Source organism: Ambystoma mexicanum, unplaced genomic scaffold, assembly GCF_040938575.1.
Source record: "Ambystoma mexicanum isolate Mex_15411 unplaced genomic scaffold, UKY_AmexF1_1 Mex_scaf11, whole genome shotgun sequence".
In the NCBI taxonomy this organism is placed as follows: Eukaryota; Metazoa; Chordata; class Amphibia; order Caudata; family Ambystomatidae; genus Ambystoma; species Ambystoma mexicanum.
This window is the reverse complement of record NW_027182336.1, coordinates 2,329,466-2,349,875: the sequence shown is the minus strand read 5'-3', so window position 1 is coordinate 2,349,875 and position 20,410 is coordinate 2,329,466. Positions and strand designations below refer to the sequence as shown.

The window sequence follows — 20,410 nt, the reverse complement described above, 5'->3', positions numbered from 1 at the left end:
ATAAGGTCCATACATTCTCTTCTTCAGCCAGTCTTCTCAGTGCATCACACTCATCTCTTGTGACGTCACCAACTTCTCTTTCTTTCATCTTCATATTCCTTTGGGGATTTCCTCCATGAGGTTGTCATCTCTTCAGGGATACATCAGATAGGGTTTTCTTAGTGGATACCTTTTCTCAAAGACTCACAGTCACTGGTGTCAAGCATGGCACAATTTCTAGCTTCCAGCATATAGGTGGGAGAGGGCGGTACTCTCTGCTAAGGCATTCAGCTGCTCCTCTACACTCCCCCCACTGGTTGATTCATCGACCACACCTTCATTAATCTCCACATTTTGGTTTCTTCTCTTGAAGAAGTGCATCTTCTGTGTCCATATCTTCACTACTCCCTTCATGGATCCTGCTGATTTTACATGGTTATCTACACTCTAGGCCACGTAGCTGCACTGTCCATTCGGATTACAATAGACCCATTGTCCCACATACGTCTGGTGTTTTTTCGGATACAGGAACTTTGTTCCCTCAGGTGCTACGTTGCTGGCCTCTATATATTTTCTGATATCTTCATCTGTCAACTCCTTTGGTCCAAACCCTGATTTGACATTGATCATGATCTTCATTCCTACTGCCTTCTTCGTTGCCTTCTTGCACTGTGTAATTATTATCTTTATCATACAGAATCCAAACATCACCATCACTAATACTGGTCCACGGAACTTGAAGATATACGCCATCCATTGTGGAACCCATGAAAAGATGCATGCAAACCAACCGTCATCTATAATGGCCTCTGTCTCATCTTCCATCTGATTGTGTAGTTTCGTCAGCAACGTTATGACCTCTGTTAAGGTCCCATTCTAACCATTGTGAGAAGGTATGAACATGCAATATGATGGCCGGTTTTTGGCGTAAACTCCTCCATCCATCGCTGTGATCATATCAAGGACATATCTATTCTGTAGGGTCATCAGTCACATGGCCCTCAATTCTTCTTTGATAGCATTGAATCCCTTTATGGTGGTGTTGATCATCTGCAGGAGCTCCCATTTGGTTATTTGTAACCATTTAGCATTTGCCATTGTCTGGATTCCTGGCATGAAGATAGTCGTGAATACTGTAGCAGTCTGGCTAAACAACCTGTGCTCATATGGAATAGCATGAAAGGCTTCTACTGATTTTGCCTAGAAATAGTTCTCTCTCTTTGTTCGATTAAGAAATTTGAGTGATCATCTTCTTCTTAAATGGGCATCTGCTTTCGGAAATTCACCAATGTTCAGGTCACTTTGTTAAATCACTAATGCTGCAACATGGATGAGCACCAAGGAACACATCCCTCCCCAGTCCTTGGGCTGCTTAATGTAGGCTATGGACCCACAAGTCCAAAAATGATCCATCAGGACGGCTGTACCTTCCTTCATGCCCGCTATATCAAAAATGCAGCCTCACTGGTTATTCTCTCCAACTTTCCTCGTGCCATTATTTCTGAAACATAAGGATGCACTCTTCAGGAGTAGTATCTGTAATGGTCCTCCTTTATCGTCGGCCCATGTCAACAATCTTGCATTCTTCGGCCATTGATCTTTGCACTCGTTTTCTGCATTTGCCACAACTGCTTCCTACTGTCCGGTTAATGCTGCTGCCTTGCACACAACTAGTCCTTCAACCTCTTTCCCAGCATTCACGTATTTCCTTCCCATTGTTATCTTTATATTGCAGACTCTTGTTTTCTTCAATCTTGATTGCTGCTCCATTTATTCCAGGAAGTTCATATCTTGATTATTACTTGATGCTTTATTTCTGGCTTCTCTCTTGTCTTTAAATCTTGCACCTAATTATCTTCTCTTTGAGATGTCGCTTTATTCATCCACACTATGGATGCTGTTCTGCCTTGGAACTGTCTTCTTGTCATGCAAAGTGCGAGATGTGTCAGGCAATGCACTCTTTTCACTGATACTTCTGTGGCTTTGAATATTTTAGAGGTTCCCATAGCATAAGGTACTAGGGAACATATGTAGCAACTCTCCTTAGATGCTCTCTCTCCCACCTTTCTCATGTGCTGTTACCACATGTTATTATCCAACCAAGTGTACTGCATTATTTAGATATGTGTTTATCCCATCATTATTGTCTTCTGCATTTCTCTTGTGTCTCTGATGTACAAAGCAAGTGCTTGCATAGTAATCAAGAAGTATATGCAAAAGAGTTCTCTGCTTGGGGAGAATCACAGGAGTTTCTACCTTAGTGGAAGTAAACAATTCAAGAGCAGTTCCTGTAGTAGGAGAAATCATAGTAGTCTCTCTCTTAACAGGAGCATCAATATAATATGAAATGCTAAACAGGAGAAAGAGAAAGACACAAAGTATAGTTGCACATACGAGTGCCAGGGGACCACTCCGGTGGTGATAGTGCGCGGTACAAATGTCCTTTAACATTAACATTAACATACATATATCACGAACCAACATATAAACCCCCACCACTTGTGGCATTCTGGAATTGGTTGCGTTTGCTCATTCCCTAAAATCGCACCAGTTTCAACATTCCTCATGTTTACTACGATTGTTTAAGGAAAAAACACTTACTCCGACAACTGCCATATCTCCTCTATTATTGCTACAAGCAGGCTTCTGATTACAGGGCCATTCTTCGGATCCTGTAAAAAAAGTGTGAACATCAACGTTTCTTATGATGGGAGCCGGATAAGCTCGAAGGATAAATACACAAACATCAAATATAAGTCTGTGGACATCCCCATCTGTTAGGACCATAGGGCTAACCAAATAGATATTCAGTGAGAAACAAGTCTGGGTACTGCTCTCGTTTCCAGTCTTCGAATTCAAAATTGGGCTGTGGCATATTTGTGACACATCAATATTTTTCTAAAGTTCATTTTTCAAAAGATTCCTGTGACTCTCAGCAAGGGTTTGCACTCCCGCTATAATATCTATAAGGAGTGTCTGAACGAGCCACAGTCCATATACAAAATCTGCATTAATTAACTGGTCGCTTTATCGTCCTTCTTCTTCATCATTGATCGAGTCTGCACACACTGAAATTCTTCTTCTTTTCTTGCTTCAGAATCAGCATTTATGCTGGGAGGTACGGTCTCGCCGTTGTATAATTTAACATCATTCAAATGAAGCCAAGCTTGTCTGCCTTGGACTTTTACTGCTGAGGGAGTGATATTTTCAATGCAAAAGGGGCCATTAAATCGTGGCTCGTGCCACTTTCAAGTGACATTTTTAATCAGTACTGTGTCACCAACAAAAAATGTAGGGGCTGACAATAGTTCAGGAGATCCGGGTGCTCAATTATGTTCATCTATGTTCTGAGACTGACCCACCCCTGACGCTTGAGTTAATCTGAAATGAGAGAGATGCTAGAGGTCATACATGTCAAATAATTATGCAGTTCGTCACCTAGCAATTTCGCAGTACTCTGCGCATCACTTCTACCCCTCGATGGAGGTGCAAGAGGCATTCTCATTCGCCTCCATGTTAATAGTTCATGGGGTGTGAGGTGGTGGTCCGAACCAGGCTGATTCCTTAGGGCATATAAAGCTAAGGGCAAACAATACAGCCATCCCGTCTCCAAAGTTAGCTTGTGCTTGGCAATTCTTTCTTTAAGGAGGCCGTTGATTCTCTCACATATACCGTTCGCTTGCGGGTGATAGGCAGAAGAAAACGTGTGCTTAATGCTCAATAATAGACCTATCTGTTCGAACACTTCATTGGCAAATGTGTCCCATTATCGGATCTCAGCACTTCACGCACACCCCATTTTGGAAATACTTCACATACTAAAAACATTGCTGCGCAAGTGGCGTCAGGGTATGTACACGGACCTGACTCGATCCACCTGGAGAAGGGACACATCACCACTATCAGATACCTGTTTCCAGTACACACCTGCACCATATCAACATAGTCAATAAGTAAATGCTGAAAAGGACCATCCGGTCAAGGAATAACTCCTCTAATAGTTTTTAGTGTATGCCCAGCTGCAAACCTCTGACACATGATGCAATTCACTGCATAGAATGCAACATTCTCTAACAGATTCGGAACACACCAGTCTTCCGCAATCGTTGCAGCAAGACTCTCCCTAGTCCCATGCGCAGGGTAATGCAGTTGTTCTAGCGCAATCTTTAATAATGCCACTGGCATCACTGACTTTCCAGTGCTATCCTTTCACCATAATGCTTCTGTAAGGGATAAATAACACCCCCTTCATTTCCATAATTCCTGCTCTTCCAGCAGTGCACTGCCTTGAATCTCCATTAATTGCGTCTTTGGCAAATGATTAAACCCTTCTTGTATTATCACAGTCGTAGCTACTCCATCTCTTACACTTGGAGTATCAAAACTCGATATATCTGAAGAACATGCAATCCTTTTGGCTTCCACGTCTGAGGCTTCATTCCTGCAAAAAATAAAATCTGTTCACTTAGTATGAGCTGCGCATTTAAGTATTGCTATGGCTGCTGGAAGCTGTAGTGCCTTAATAAGCATGTCCAATAAGGATGCGTGTTGCACTGGAGTGCTGTCCGTTCGTCCGCTCGGAGTTAGCCCCTTCTTTTCCAACATGCTAGCCCTGTGTGTACGGTTGATGTCACATAGGCAGAGTCACTGTACACCGTCACTTTCTGTTCTTCTCAAGCGCGATAATAAGCGCCACTAATTCTGCTGCTTGTGCTGAAAAGTGAGATGGTAGCATTAAGCTTAATGCAACCTCAAATTCCCCATTTGATTTATGCCTCACTACAGCTGCGCCAGAATAACCAGGTTACTCACTGTAGTGACCACCTTACTCCTAGTCCATAGTCCCCTTTCCTCCATACTTATGGGGCATCTCTCCGTCCTGTGGGACGGGACCAGAGCACTTTGTAAAAAGCATCCAAAAATGTTTTTCAAAAATGTGTCCTTCCTCTCTTTCTTGCGCGGGGCCCAGCGCGCGGCCGTAACCCCGCCTACCTTGGCTCCGCATCGCCCATCAGTCTTTTCTATCGCCAGGTCAGAGACCTATTAGCAATAACAGAGGAACCTTATTAGAGGAGCCCGCGTTGGCGGGCGTATGGAGGAAAGGGGACTATGGACTAGGAGTAAGGTGGTCACTACGGTGAGTAACCTGGTTATACTCCTACGTCCCGTCCCCTTTCCTCCAAACTTATGGGAGATTCCCAAGCACTCCTAATCAGAACTACGGGTGGATGGAAATACCCCTTACTGAAAACGGTTCTTCAGCACAACCTGACCAAACTGAGCATAACAAGACAATAATGCTTACAAAAAGCAGATGGGGAGGCCCAAGTAGCTGTCCTAGCGATGGACTCCCAGGGGACATATTTCTGAAAAGCAACCATGGCTGCCTTGCCCCACACCAGGTGTGCATGAATACCCTTAGGAGGTCTCAGCCCTTGGACGGTGAAAGACTCCGTAATGCAGGCGGCAATCCACCCAGAAATAGTCACCTTAGATGCCTGCTTAACCTGAGGGTTACCAAAAGTCACAAACAGTTGAGAAGAACTCCTAAGCTCGGATGTTCTGTCCAGATAGAACTTAAGAGCCCTTCTGACATCGAGACAATGCAGAACCCTTTCTGCCTCTGAGGTAGGGTTCGGAAAAAAGACAGGCAGGGAGATCGACTGATTCAGATGGAATTCAGTTACCACCTTCGGCAGGAAAGCAGGATTCATCCGTAGGACTACCTTATCTTTGTGAAAGACCAAAAAGGGATGATCCATCGACAAGGCCTGGAGCTCACTCACCCGACTAGCTGACGTAACGGCGACCAAAAAGGACACTTTCCAGGATAAGTACTTGAGGTCCACCGTGGCCATTGGTTCAAAAGGTTTATGGCACAACGCCATCAGGACTACATTTAGATCGCACGGGGGGGGCGGACTACGAATTGGAGGGTAGAGGCATGTCAAGCCTGCAAAATGCCTCTTAACCACTGCATTACACAGAGAGTAAGAACATTGGTCGTCGAAAGATAAGCGGAGACCGCTGAAAGGTAAATTCTGCATGACAGAATGTGAACACCCGACTCTGCTAGGAAGGACACAAAGGACAGCACTGTGTCAATTGTACCCCCCCCCTTGGCTCCAACTGTTTTTCCAAACACCATTGACAGAACCTGAGCCATTTACTTCTGTATTGGGATCCAGTTGAGGGTTTCCTGGCTGCCTGGATAACACGCATGTTATCCGCAAACAAGTTAAGATGTTCTAAAGACTTGAACTCAGGCACCATGCCGCCAAGATGAGCGATTGTGGGGAGGGGTGCCACATCTGCTGTTCCCCCTGATAAAGAAGATCGGGGGTCACTGGTAACCTGATCGGCGGATACACCGACAGGTGTTGAAGTTCTGAGAACCAAAACCTGGCCGGCCACCATGGGGCTATGAGTAGAAGGGAACAGTTCACCGAGTTCTTCGGCTTCCAAATTGACCGATGGACTAGAAGCAGAGGCGGGAAGGCGTAAGCTCTCTTGTTGTGCCATGGAATCTCAAGAGCATCCCCAGAGAGGAGGCTCCCAGCCACCCTCTGGAGGCATACTGAGGAAGCTTCTTGTTTATCGCCGTAGCGAAGAGGTCCACCTTCAGTGTGCCCCAATGCAAGAAAATCCATGAGAGGACCTCCTCCTTCAACTCCCACTCGTAGCTGACCAATGTCCGCCGGCTGAGGGCATCCGCTGTGACATTCAGCTGGCCCGGGATGTGCACTGCAAGCAACCAAACACCATGAAGCACAGCCCACTCCCAAATCTGGATGGACAGGTCTACGAGAGTGGGAGACTTGGTTCCCCCGGCTTGTTGATGTAATACATCGACACCACATTGTCCGTGTGTATGCGGACCACCTTGTTGTCTATAATCGGTCTGAACGCCCTGAGCACTAGGAAGATCGCTAGAAGCTCTAAATGATTTATGTGGAGGAGCTTGTCCTGCGGCGACCAAAGATCCGAGACCTGAAGAGGATCCAACGTTGCACCCCACCCCAGGAGGGAGGAGTCAGTTGTGATCGTCACCGTAGGGGCTGGGTCCTGAAACCCTGCACCCACCGACAGGTTGCTGAGCGATGACCACCATTCCAGGTCCACTCTCATGGAACCCGGAATCATTATCAGCTTGGAATCCGGGTCCAAGGCCTGACGCCAAGAACTCCGAAGAGCCATCTGGGTCCTCCTCATCTTGAGACGAGCAAGAGGAAAAGCCAACACGCACGAGACCATGAGGCCCAGAAGCCTCTGGAACCACCAGGCCGACATTATCTCCGACTGCGCAAACAACTGACACGTGGCTAACAGATCCGCCATTCTGTCCCCGGTCAGGTACACTCTGCAGTCGATCGTGTTCCAGCAAAAACCCAGGAAAATCAAGTCCTGCGAGACCGTCATGGAAGATTTCCGCCAGTTCACCGACAGCCTAAGATGGAACAGGAGCTGAAGGAGAGACTGAAGATTGCCTGCTGCTTTCAACGGCAACGGACAAGGGCTGCGTAAGAGCCAGTCGTCCAAATACGGATACACATGGATACCCGGCAGACGAAGATAGGCCGCAATCACCGACATCATCTTCGTGAAGACACACGGTGCCGAGCTGAGGCCAAAAGGAAACACTCGAAACTGGAAGTGCTCCTCTCCCAAAGAGAAACTGAGATATCTCCTTTGTGGATTCCAAATCAGAATATACATGTATGCATCCTGAAGATCCACCACACTGAGCCAATCGCCCATCTGCAAGGAGGACCGTATCTGGCTGTGCGTGATGATCTCTTGGGGTAGGAAAAGATTGAACTGGGAAAGGTCTAGGATGGAGCGCAGGCCAGCCTGGTTGGGTTTGGGCACCATAAACAGCCGGGAGTAGAAGCCCTCTCCTCATTCCCGGAGGGGAACAGATTCCACAGCTCTGAGGTCCAGAAGTTTCTGAACCTCGGCTTTGAGGGAGGGCGAGCCCGAGAGCTGAAAAGGAGGGTTGAAGGGTGGGGTAGGGGTAAGCGGAAGCCCACCCGAGCGACTGACAAGACCCATCTGTTTTCGGTGATGGTCTGCCATGCCTTCCAATGAGACGCAATGCGTCCTCCCACCAGGGTCTCATGCGAGCGAGGAAAACTCTCATTTTGTAGGTTTTTCGGTGGTGTTGCCACCTGAACCTGAGGAGGAGGCTAAGGATCAGGAGAAAAACCGAGTCCCTTGTTGCCTACGGTGGTTATTCCCCAAAGGGGTATCCACTCTGCGAGATTTCCAGTCAAGGAAGCCCCTAAAGCCAGAGGAGGGTCGGCTTTGCGACAACGGTCTCTGGGTTTTGAAAGGGGTCTTAACAAGGACCGACAAGGACTTAGCTGTCTGAGTGCTATCCTTGGTCCTGGTGAGCTCTACATCTGTTGTAGAATGAAAGAGCTGTCATGAACCATGGTCATAGCCCCTTCTGGTCTTCCTGGTCCTGGTACAGACGGAGAGTGTGCTCCTTGATGCTTCCAACATGGCCGTGCCCAGTGCCGTGTTCCGTACTAGCCTGTACGTTGGACACGGCACGTTCTATAAATGGGCCACGCCCCCGCGCCTCCGCGCGTCTCAACGCTATCTCTAGGTAGTGTCTCGACGTGTGTGTGCTGCTCGGCGTTACCCTTCCAAGTTCCTGGCCAACTCCCTTATTCTTTCTTCCCTTTTCCCCTGTTTCCAGTATCTCTTACCTTTCTTCGATCCTCTTCCTGGACGTCCTGGAACACGCGACTTCCTGGAACTTTGAACGCTCGCGCTGGAGTCAGACTCGACTCGCGCGCACTTATACAAGTCCCGATCCGGCCGGGAGAAGGAGTCCTCTGCGGAACGCCACAAGAAGAGAACTCAGGTGAGCCGGGGGGAAACCTTTGACAGATTGAGAGGCCAAACGATCAACACTGATACCGCTATGGAGAAAGCGGTCCAGGACCTCATGCGCGGCATGCAGGAGCTAACAACCGAGGTACAGAACTTAAAGGCAGAGAACGCAGCCTTGAAACAATTAGTGCTGTCAAGTGACTCTGCCAATAAGGAAAGCGTGATACTGGGTGGAGTGGTAGACAAATACGATGGCTCACCAAAATCCTTACGTGGATTTCTGGATTCCTGCTTGGTGCATTTTACATTCAAGCCCTATTATTTTTCAACTTCCAGGGCCGAGGTGGGCTTCATAATCTCCCATCTTACAGGGAATGCGTTATCTTGGGCCACTCACCTAGTGAACTCTGGAGACGTCCTCCTGGACGATTATGATGCATTTATCCAGGCGCTCAAGTCTATGTTTGACCGCCCCGAACAAGTGTTCAGCGCCCAGGAACGCCTACTTGATTTTCGGCAAGGATCCCAGGATATGCTAACATTCGTTACCAGATTCAAACAGCTGGTAAAGGAGGCTGATTGGGGCCCTGAAGCGAGTTTCACCTTATTTCGCAGGGGTCTAAATGACGATATCAAGGATGAATTAGCCAGAGTGGCTCGCCCCAGTTCGTTTCAGGCTTTGGTAGATGTAGCCTTACAAATAGACTTTCGTATCCAGGAAAGAAGGGCTGAAAGGAAAAAGGCTAAGACTGCCTTTCAACGAACCCCTCTGGAGTCGACTGTGAAATCCGATCCTGCCTCAACCCCAGATAACGACTCCGAACCAATGCAAATAGGCACCCTTCGTGTGCCAATTACTCCACAAGAAAGGATGAGAAGAATTCACACCGGCCTGTGTATGTATTGTGCCTCAGACAAGCATCTCGTTAGAGAATGTCCTTTAGCCCCTCCATGGCGTTCAGGAAACGCCAGCTCCCGGCCCTAGATGGAGCGAGGTTTCGGGAGAAAGATGTCTGCTCCACATCAATCACATCCTTGAACTCTCCTGGACAGAATAACCTGGTGGTGCTACAGGCCTTTCTATCGCCCTCCAAGCACAAGACCTATCCCATACTGGCCCTGGTGGACTGTGGAGCTATGGGAATTTTCATTGATCAAGACTGGGTTATCAGACATAAAATACCATATGAGTCACGGAACATTAAACAGCCGGTAGAAGCAATTGATGGGAGACCTCTCTCTTCAGGACCCATAACCCTACAGACAAAAGAGGTCCGTCTCTCCATAAACCACCACCAAGAGCAGATTACATTCGACATCATCAAATCAGCCCATTACCCAATGGTTCTGGGTATGCCCTGGCTTCAAAGACATAATCCGTACATTAATTGGACAGCAGGGTCATTGTTTCTGGGCTCTGAGTTTTGTATGTCCCACTGTTTATCCCTGGATCTCTCCTTAACACCAGCTATTGAACATTCAGGAGAGCAAAAAACCTCACTCATGCTTTCCAACATTGCACAAGTCCCAGAGGTCTACCAAGGATATACTGATGTGTTTTAGACTGCCATAGTCCAGGCTTTACCCCCTCACAGACCTGAAGATTGTGCCATTGAGACAGATCCCTCGGCAGCAATTCCCTTTGGCAGAATGTTTATCCTTTCAGAACCTGAGAAAAAGGCCCTCCGAGAATACCTGGACATCAATTTGGAAAATGGCACCATAAGACCCTCAAAATCTCCAGCGGGTGCCTCATTGTTCTTCGTTCCTAAGAAGGATTCCAAGGAACTCAGACCCTGCCTCGACTACCGTGGTCTAAATCAATGCACCCTCAAAGATCGGTACCCTCTGCCTCTGATTTCAGATATCCTGAAAGCTGTCAGAGGCGCCGTTATATTCACAAAGTTGGACCTCTGGGGTGCCTATCACTTAATCCGTATCTGGGAAGGGGACGAATGGAAGACCGCCTTTAGAACGCCCTTTGGTCACTTTGAATATCTAGTCATGCCCTTTGGATTAGCTAATGCTCCTGCAGTTTTTCAACGTTTCATGGATAGGGTGTTTTCTGACATGCTTTTTCTCTTTGTCATTGTCTATCTAGACGACATTTGATTTATTCCAAGGATCCCTTGAAACATGAAGAACATGTCATGGCGGTACTACAACGGCTCCGTGAAAACAAGCTCTTGGTCAAACCTGAGAAATGTCTTTTTCACGTGACTTCAGTTCATTACCTTGGATTCATCCTCAGCCCAGAAGGAGTTGGAATGGACCCTTCAAAGGTAAAGGCCATACTGGCCTGGCCTGCTCCTACATCGGTGAAACAGGTTCAGTCTTTCTTGGGACTTGCTAACTTTTATCGAAGTTTCATTCCTACCTTTTCTGAGCTCGTCCAACCGATCGTTGCTCTGCTGAAGAAGGATGTTCCCTTCATCTGGTCTTCCTCGCAAGAGAAGGCTTTTCAACGCTTGAAGACATGATTCACGCAAGCCCCCGTCCTGGCTCAGCCTGACTTAGATCGCCCTTTCATAGTGGAAACGGATGCCTGCAACCATGCCATAGGAGCAGTCTTGAAACAGGTGTTTGAGGACAAGATGGACCACCCAGTGGCTTACCTCTCTAGAACCCTAACAACCAGCGAAACCCATTACTCCGTCCTGGAAAAGGAGCTGTTGGCAATCCGCCAAGCCTTCACAGAATGGTGGCATTTACTCCTGGGTCTTTGATATCCAGTCCATGTCCGTACGGACCATCGAAATCTACAAACTCTCCAATCTATGGAGTGCAGGAACAGTCGTCAGGCGCGTTGGGCCTACTTCTTCGCCCAGTACCAATTCCAAATCACTCATGTTCCTGGATCACAAAACGTGATTGCGGACGCCTTGTCCCGACGTCCTGACTATTTAACCACTGAAGATAGGACCTATCCTACAATGTTTCCCAACACAATCTTTATAGCTCAAGCGATCAACCTCTTGGAAGAGATTCGAGCCAAAACCCAGTCCTCTGACCTCTGGAAGGACGTCTCTAGGAAGAATCCCTGGAACTTAAGAATCAAGGAAGGATACTTATTCAAGGACAATGCCTTGGTCATTCCCACACCGAAACTTCAACATAAAATAATAACTCTGCCATGATACTTTTCATTCTGGACATCGTGGTGTAACCAACACACTCCGTCTTATACAAAGACAGTTTTGGTGGCCGGAAATGAAATGCAAGGTACAAGAGTACATCAAGACCTGTACTGTCTGGAGTCAGAATAAGCACGACAATAAGAGACCGGCGGGCCTTCTATTGCAACCTACATTGCCAACAAGACCATGGGAATGTATAGCTACAGACTTCATCGTGGAATTACCACCTTCCCGGGGTTACAGGACCATCATGGTAACCATAGACTTGTTTACTCATATGGCACATTTCACGCCTCTCTATAAACTTCCTTCCTCTTCAGAGCTCGCAGGAATTTTCCTAGAACACATTTTCCGTCTTCATGGACTCCCTTCCAAGATCATATCGGACTGAGGACCGCAATATATTTCACAATTCTGGAAACATCTCTGTCGTGTTCTAGGGATTCAACGCGCTCTTTCATCTGGATATCACCCACAGACCAACGGGGCCACAGAACGTGTTAATCAAACCCTGGAGCAATATCTTCGTTGTTTCGCAACCAAGGTACAGGATGATTGGTCCCTCCTTATACCCTTGGCCGAATTTCCCTATAACAATTCAGATCACTCAGCAATCAACGTTAGCCCCTTCTATTGCAGTCAAGGTTTTCATCCCTCCGTGTTACCTTCAGTTCTACCACATCCAACTCCAGTACCTTCACTTGATTCCTGGATTGAAACTCTCCTCAACATCCACAAGGAAGCCAAGGAACAATTGGGAAAGGCCCAGATTCGCACTAAGCGATATGCTGATTCCAAAAGAAGACCAGCACCCTCCTATTCTATTGGGGACCAGGTCTGGTTGTCCTCGAAACTATTACCACAACATCTACGCCCTAACAAGTTAGCCCCCCGATATTATGGTCCATTTTCCATAAAAGAAATCATCAATCCTGTTTCTTATCGGCTCAAGCTACCAGACTCCTGGAAGAGAATACATCCAGTTTTTCAGACTTCTCTACTCAAACCCTACATCCACTCCACCCGGAAAACCGGCAGACCCAGTCCTGTGATTGTGGACAATCAGCTGGAATATGAAGTATCCAGAATATGTGAATCCAGGTACAAACGGGGTCGGCTTCAATACCTGGTCGAGTGGAAAGGCTATCCTCCTAGCGAGAGAACATGGGAACCACTATCCAACCTAAACACCCCTCGATTGCTGAGAAGATTCCATCTCATACACCCTGGTAAGCCTGATGGGACGGGGTTTTGAAGGAGGCATGCTGTCATGAACCGTGGACATAGCCCCTTCTGGTCTTCCTGGTCCTGGTCCAGACGGAGAGTGTGCTCCTTGATACTTCCAACATGGCCGTGCCCAGTGCCGTGTTCCGTACTAGCCTGTACGTCAGACACGGCACGTTCTATAAATGGGCCATGCCCCCGCGCCTCCGCACGTCTCAACGCTATCTCTAGGTAGTGTCTCGACGTGTGTGTGCTGCTCGGCGTTACCCTTCCAAGTTCCTGACCAACTCCCTTATTCTTTCTTTCCTTTTCCCCTGTTTCCAGTATCTCTTACCTTTCTTCGATCCTCTTGCTAGACGTCCTGGAACACGCGACTTCCTGGAACTTTGAACGCTCGCGCTGGAGTCAGACTCGACTCGCGCGCACTTATACAAGTCCCGGTCCGGCTGGGAGAAGGAGTCCTCCGGGGAACGCCACAAGAAGAGAACTCAGGTGAGCCGTGGGGAAACCTTTGACAAGAGCTCCTTACCATTGAACGGAACGTCCACCACCTTGTCCTGCACTTCTTTTGAGAATTTAATGGCATGCAGCCACGCCCGCCGTGAGGTATCAACCCCCAGCATAAGGCCCTGAGCCGAGGTGTCTACGTGATGAGCTGCAGCCTCCAGGAGATCTTGAGACAAGACTCTGGCATCGGATAATCCTGCCTTAAAGTCTTCCAGCTTCTCGACTGGGAGGAACTCCTCAAACACATACAGACCTTTCCACATCCGCATATTAGCCCCCGCTAACACCAGTTCGGCATTGGCCCTCCTGAGCTGCAAGGCCGAGTGGGCGAAAATGTTTCTCCCAAGGGAGTCAAGGAGGTTATTCTCCTTTCTCAGAACCTGAGCAGCCGCCATGGAAGAGGATACTGCAGGCCTGGACTGCAAAGTGGCTGCAGCCACCACTGTGGAGGAGGGGGGGCGGACAAGATGACAGGGCCACCTCTTCTGAAGAATGGAGCCTGTATCACGCGTCAATCTTCTTATTGACGAAAAGTCCAGAGTGTGGCTTTTCCCAGACCCTGCAGAACGTCCTTCTGCAGGAACAGGCCGGTATGCTCCAAAGGAGACAGGGTGAAAGCCCCAGAAAGCACGTCCTCCTGCAGAGCGGGTGCCTCAGGCACAGAAACATCTAAGAAGCACATCATGTCCAGTACCCGGTCATGAAAAGATCTAATAGAGCGGGGTAGGTCCTCATTGTCCTGATCGTCTTGCGCGTCATCCGACAGGTCAGGATCCTGCTGAGCCGTGTCGGGTGCTGCCTTGTCCACTGGGGACAATGGGGCAAAGGCAGAAGAGTCGGGGAAGGCACTGTAGCCAAGGGAGGCGCCGGCAGAACCACCGGCGGAACCACTGGAGGAACGGGTGGGGCCAGAGAAGCGGGCGGACATATCTCCCTAAAAAGCCCTTTGAAATATTCCCTCATGGGGTCGGTACGCATGAGCGTTTGAAATTTACCGAAAAAGGCATCCTCCGGGGACTGCTTTGGAACCTGAGGAGGCCTCTCATGAGGAGGATAATTCCAGGGATGTAACGGGGCAGGGTGCCACACAGGCCCCTCCACCGACGTATCCACATAAATCAAAGGTGCCAAACCCACAGGCAACGAAACATTGTGTGGAAGGGGCATCCTGGCGTTCCAATCAAACTGGCCGATAAGGATGCGCTCAAGGGACTCTATGTTCACCCACGGAACCAAGCCCTACACCTGAGGCGATGGCGTAGTTGTAGGGGTAACACCTAAAATGGCCACCGCGGTCGTGGCGGGAACGGGCGCCATTTTGTCATCACCTGAGGGGAACTGCGGCACGTGAGGAAGTGAGGCAGGGGTCCCTGTCGATGGATCAGGGGTCTTAACATTAGCCTTAACATAAGGAACATTGGCAGAGCCGGTACTATGAGGCCTGGAATGTTTCTGCGACATACCAACCGCCAAATTAGCCTCCTCAGGAAGGACCTGGGCACTGCCGGTAAAAGAAGAAGTTTCCTTCTTTGCCTCCTCAACAGATCTGGTGTCGACGCAAGATCGGGAACGGTGAGAAACAGCCTTCACTGATAAGGCCTTGACAGGCCTCTCAGAAATGTTGGTAGCTTTAGCCTCTGTACGAGGGACCTCGGACCCAGGTCCGGTAACAGCCTTATCCGCGCGGGCCTCGAACATCCGTTCGGTGACACCAAGCCCAACCAAGGCCTCGGGGCGCACCCCCGTCTTATTCTTGAGGGAAGCCAATAGAGAGGCCTCAGAACGAGCTCCGGTACCCCATGACTCAGTAGAACTGGGTCTACAAACAGCCCCCACAGGAGGGGCCTCAGAGCGTGCTCCGGTATCCACAGGTCCTTTACGGAGAACCTTGGAGCAAACTCTGGTGCAATTATTAGGCCCAAGGGGCACCTCAGGGCAATCCCCGGTGACAGAGCGATCAACGCTCCTCCCAGCCCGGGAGGAACCTGGAAAGTTATCCCTCGGCCGGGGTGCACTGAAAAGTAAAGAACTTACCAGGCGATTCTTCTTTTCGACGATGAACGCCTGAAAATGCGAAGGAGGAGTTCGTCGGAACACCTCCTGCCACCGCTCCAACCGACGTTGAAGTGCCCGGACAAAAAGGGAGTTGCAGTAAAAACAGGAGTCCCAACGGTGATCCAGACCAAAAAACTCTAAACAAGAGGATGGGGATCCGCCCTCGCAAAGCGTTGGTGACACAATGAACAATCTGGAAAGTCTAGTTTGAACGACATAGACAGACTAGTACACGATCGCTAGCGAGAGCCAGAGAGGAAAAAAGGGAAGAAAATCTTCCGAGGATGCAAGTGCGTCCAGTCCCAAACGAGCAGAGAAAAGGACTGATGGGCGATGCGTGGGGCTAAGCCAAGGTGGGTGGGGTTACAGCTGCGCGCCGGGCCCCGCGCAAGAATGAGAGTAAGGACACATTTTTGAAAACATTTTATGGATGCTTTTTACAAAGTGCTCCGGTCCCGTCCCACAGGACGGAGAGATGTCCCATAAGTATGGAGGAAAGGGGACGGGACGTAGGAGTATGTCTTTCTCCACTCGCCTGATCAATTCTCGAAGAACCATCAATAAAGAGAATTTCCCCCCTGACAAAGCATTTTCTTTCACACGTTGTATATCATAAAAATCAACATAATTCGTCCAGTCATGCACATGATCACCCTCTGCCACTGGTTCATCTACAAATGTGGTAGGATTCACTATTTTACACATGACAATTTTGATTGTTGGATTCAAAATCATTACTTCATAAGCAAAAGCCCTCTGAGATGTCAATGTACATTTGGGTTTCTCTAAAATGGCAAACAAAGCATGTTCCACAAAAATTGTCATAGAGCAACCCATTACAACACTTGTAGACTTCTCTATTGTGAACGTGGTGGCTGCCAATGACTGTTCGCAAGGAAAGTGTCCTTTCATAACTGGGTCTAGAATCCCACTGTAATACGCTAGAGGTTTGTACCCTAATGTATTCCTGTGTAAGCACTGCTGTCATGAGTGTCTCATTTGTGTGCCTTCCCTGAGTCTATTCAATATGAGAACTGCTCCCTTTAGGATTCACAAAGTTTATCTGGTCAATTTGCCCGCCGAAGGTTAATGGAGATGGTCCTAAACAAATGCATCGACATGCATATGATGAAGAGACAATGGGCCTCATTACGAGTATGGAAGTAGCCATGCCGCTTTCAGCGGCATGGCTATCCCCATACCGGGTACAGGGTCCGGGTTCCATGAATAGGGAATTACCGGGCCATGTCGACTTTGGCAGGCCCGGTAATTCCCATTCTCGGGACCCGGACCCGGTACATCCCCATTCCCATTTGAGCCCCCACAAGGGTGGATTCCCTCCAACTATCCAGAATGGTACCGCTTTCCATAATTCGTTGGAATAATTGGGCTAGTTGGAATGGCAGGAATTCGGGGCCTGCTTTAAAGACCAAATTGGAGATAGAGTTGGGGCTCGGAGCCCTAGATGCTTTGAGTTTGTGGATCGAAGATAAAATGTTGTCCACATCCCAACTTGGAGTGGACTCTGCAATAAACCTCTCTTATGGCATTGGTACTAAGAATATGGTAACATCCCAAAATAGAGCGGAGAGGGGCTCTATGCACACTTTTTCTGAGATCGCATTAATTTCTGGGGAGGCTACATTCAATAGATATTTTCTGTAGTGTACCCAGAATGTTCTGTAATCGTTCGTTTTTAGAAGAGAACACATGAATTTCCAGTTGCTTTTATATTTATAGTGCTCTCGCCATTTGTGCCAGTTTTTTATACTTGGTGGTTAAGGCGGAAAGTAAGATGTATTTTCGATTGTGTCTATGGTGCTGTCTTTCTTAATCTTTGCACATCCTTTGCGATACAAACGTTTGCGCTGTTGAATGGTTATGTCATAAAACCCCTTCTATATGGTAGTGGAGGTTCCCTCAGGGGGTTCTGAGATTGAGGTATCGACCCAGGTGGGTAATAAAAGCACCCAAGTCCCAATTCTTAGTGGCATGCCAGGATATCAAGACGGACGAATCTGAGTGAATAAGGGCAGACATTTTTGCAACGTTCCCATCCGACCAACTTATGCAGTTCCCCTGCAGAGAAATCCCACCAATCAGTGACACCGGACGAAAAGTGACAGTGGCAAAACAGATTGGGACCATGTAATCCGGAAAATTGGTCGCTAATGCAATTTCGTAACAGTAATGGCACTCGATCTGGTGCAAAGGATTCAGTCTAAGAAAACATAAGTCAATCACTGACGAGTATTTGCCGTTAGTCCACGTATGGTTCAGCGGCTGACCCTCCAATTTATTCTTATTCAGGCAGACAAAATCAAAAGAGTTACACAATTTCCCCCAACCATGGTCAGCCTTATTCTCCCTTGGCGTCATGTAAAATAGGAAGTCACCACCAGCTTCAGAATCACAAGGACTCTGGGTTTCGAAAGAAAGATGCATGTTGAGATCCGAGCGATGAGAACATTGCCAACTGGGAACTGAAGGTACCATGCAGCTACTAGGATGTCTATCTTATCCTGGATTGACTTCAGGCCATCTGGGGGATCATTTACATTTATGATCAGCAAGCTATTAGTAAGGTTCCCAGTTGTCTAATACACAGGAAGGATGTAGGATGACGATAAATCACAAGTGAACAATTTTGATGTTAAAGTAGGTTTTTGCTCCGATTGCAAGGCCACCAGATGCATGTTCTCTACAGCTGGGAATAGCAGTTCAGTTTATAACTTGGTATCTGCGTGCTCTGAGCTGGTTTCTGTTCTTGAACTTTGCTTTCGGCACTGAAGGTAGAAAGTGTAGAAGAAATATGCTCCAGCCTCAATATTCTCAAAGCAACAGGGTCCCCGGCAAGTAGGCAATTCACTAAAATGCACGGCGCACACTGCGCTCCGCGCTGGTGTGTGTTCTTGAACTCTGGCACTGATATGATATGATATGGCATTTGTAACTAGAGAGACTACGTTCTAACTTCAATAGCCTCAATGCAACTGCTTAACTTATGAAGACAACCATGTTATTCAAATAATACAAAATAAAATCTCATTTAATTTACAAGTTCAGTTTGTCTATTTGTTTTTCTTACTCGTAAAGTAAAATGCTTTACTTTACCATTAAAACTTCAAAACAGGTATTGCTACTGCCACTGTGTGGTAATAGCCTTATAAACCTCGGGAAGGGTCATTATCGCTTGGGACAATGACACTCCCCCAATTTATGGCCACAGGCGAAGCTGCGGGCCATAACTTGGTTTGCAGGTCATTATGCCTTGATAATGATCCCTCCCTCAGTCAATAAGGCTATAATGACTAATTCAATCCAGGCAGTCATTCAAAATTAGATACCTGGCATTATTAACATGCTAATGCCTATTTCCCCAGCATACAGGGCAAACTGAACTATTACTTGGTACCTAAATAATAGGTACTTTTGCCAGTCAGCAGTACTCTGAGTACCTAAGAGCATATCTTATTTGCATGAAGGTCCTTTGTAGGAGCTTATGCTTTGGGTTATATTTTAGGCCTTGGATACGTTTTATTCTGATGTATTAAAACACTGACCATACATCCTAGCAGCAGAGTTCTGTTACAGCCAAAATTGTTTGACACATTCCTTACCTCAGCTTCTGTATTCTGAAATTTGACCATCACCTCCTTCACAAATTTTGTCATCAGGCTGAATTCAGATGTGCTAACGCTCCCCGATCCATCAATGAGGAAAACTATGTCAATACCAGAAAAGCACTCTGAAAAAGGAAAAAGGACATGAACGACAGATATGTAATGTTTGAGCATGGAGGGAAGAAGTTCTACAAACAAAAAGGACTACTTGAAATAAAAGTGCGTTGATCATGTAACATATTTTTATAAATAATGAAGATGAGGTCTAAAAAGGGCCTTCTTTGGAAAGCATACCCATGTTGTGTGTGAAATCCTGTGCCCAAAACATTAAGCCCAGTGTGTGTGTCCACTGAAACGCAGTTTTTAGCAGATCTGTAAGGTTTAAAGTGTTCCAAGAATGTGCCATGCTACATGTGAAAGGCATGCCCAGAATCAAAGCATTTATTTTGCTGGGGATTACGAAAGCCATTTAGACAAAATTTATACTTGGATTTCTACATGTGTCTTTCTAATGTGAATAGCACATTTAAAGATGATGTAATTACGGGGAAAAAAGTGTATTCCTGTCAATTGGAGCATATATAATATGTAGCAGCCCAGCTGAAGCTTCATAACATAAGAATGGAAAAACAGAATAATTCTCCAGCAGCACAAACAAGAAGAAAAACGACAAACCAAAACTGAACTGTAAGAATGTGGAAATCCATATTTTGTAAAAATATTTTTTTTGATTAAAAAAAAGGATATATATATATATCTTTTTTTCTGTTAGTAATTAATTCAGAATATATTGTTTGAAATCCAAAGATCCGGAGTTCAATACCTGACTCAACTGCATTTGAAGCTCTGTTACCACTTGTAGGCATACTGATGAGTTCAAGGCTTCAGTCCAGTTTGAACTGGATAGAAATAATCACGTTATAGTTAGCTGAGATAGCTTAAGACCACCCTAAAGTGATTATGATAACACTATAAATTGTTTTCAACTATGCAGTAATTGCACCATACAGTGTTATTTATTTATTTATTGTTCACTTGTTAGGC

At 47.0% G+C, this 20,410-nt stretch overlaps 1 protein-coding gene across 2 annotated transcripts in view; it reads right to left on the bottom strand.

Moving 5' to 3' along the window:
* Positions 1 to 20,410, bottom strand: part of LOC138553514 (integrin alpha-X-like) — a 1,247,842-nt gene that overhangs the window by 776,334 nt on the left and 451,098 nt on the right. Inside the window, exon 6 of one of the 2 annotated variants that reach the window (XM_069642543.1) lies at positions 19,364 to 19,491. In XM_069642543.1, the coding sequence (XP_069498644.1) occupies positions 19,364 to 19,491 (128 nt within the window). Of the gene's footprint in view, positions 1 to 2,580; positions 2,643 to 19,363; positions 19,492 to 20,410 lie in introns of those variants that run through there. The other variant, XM_069642544.1, reaches the window with a different exon arrangement.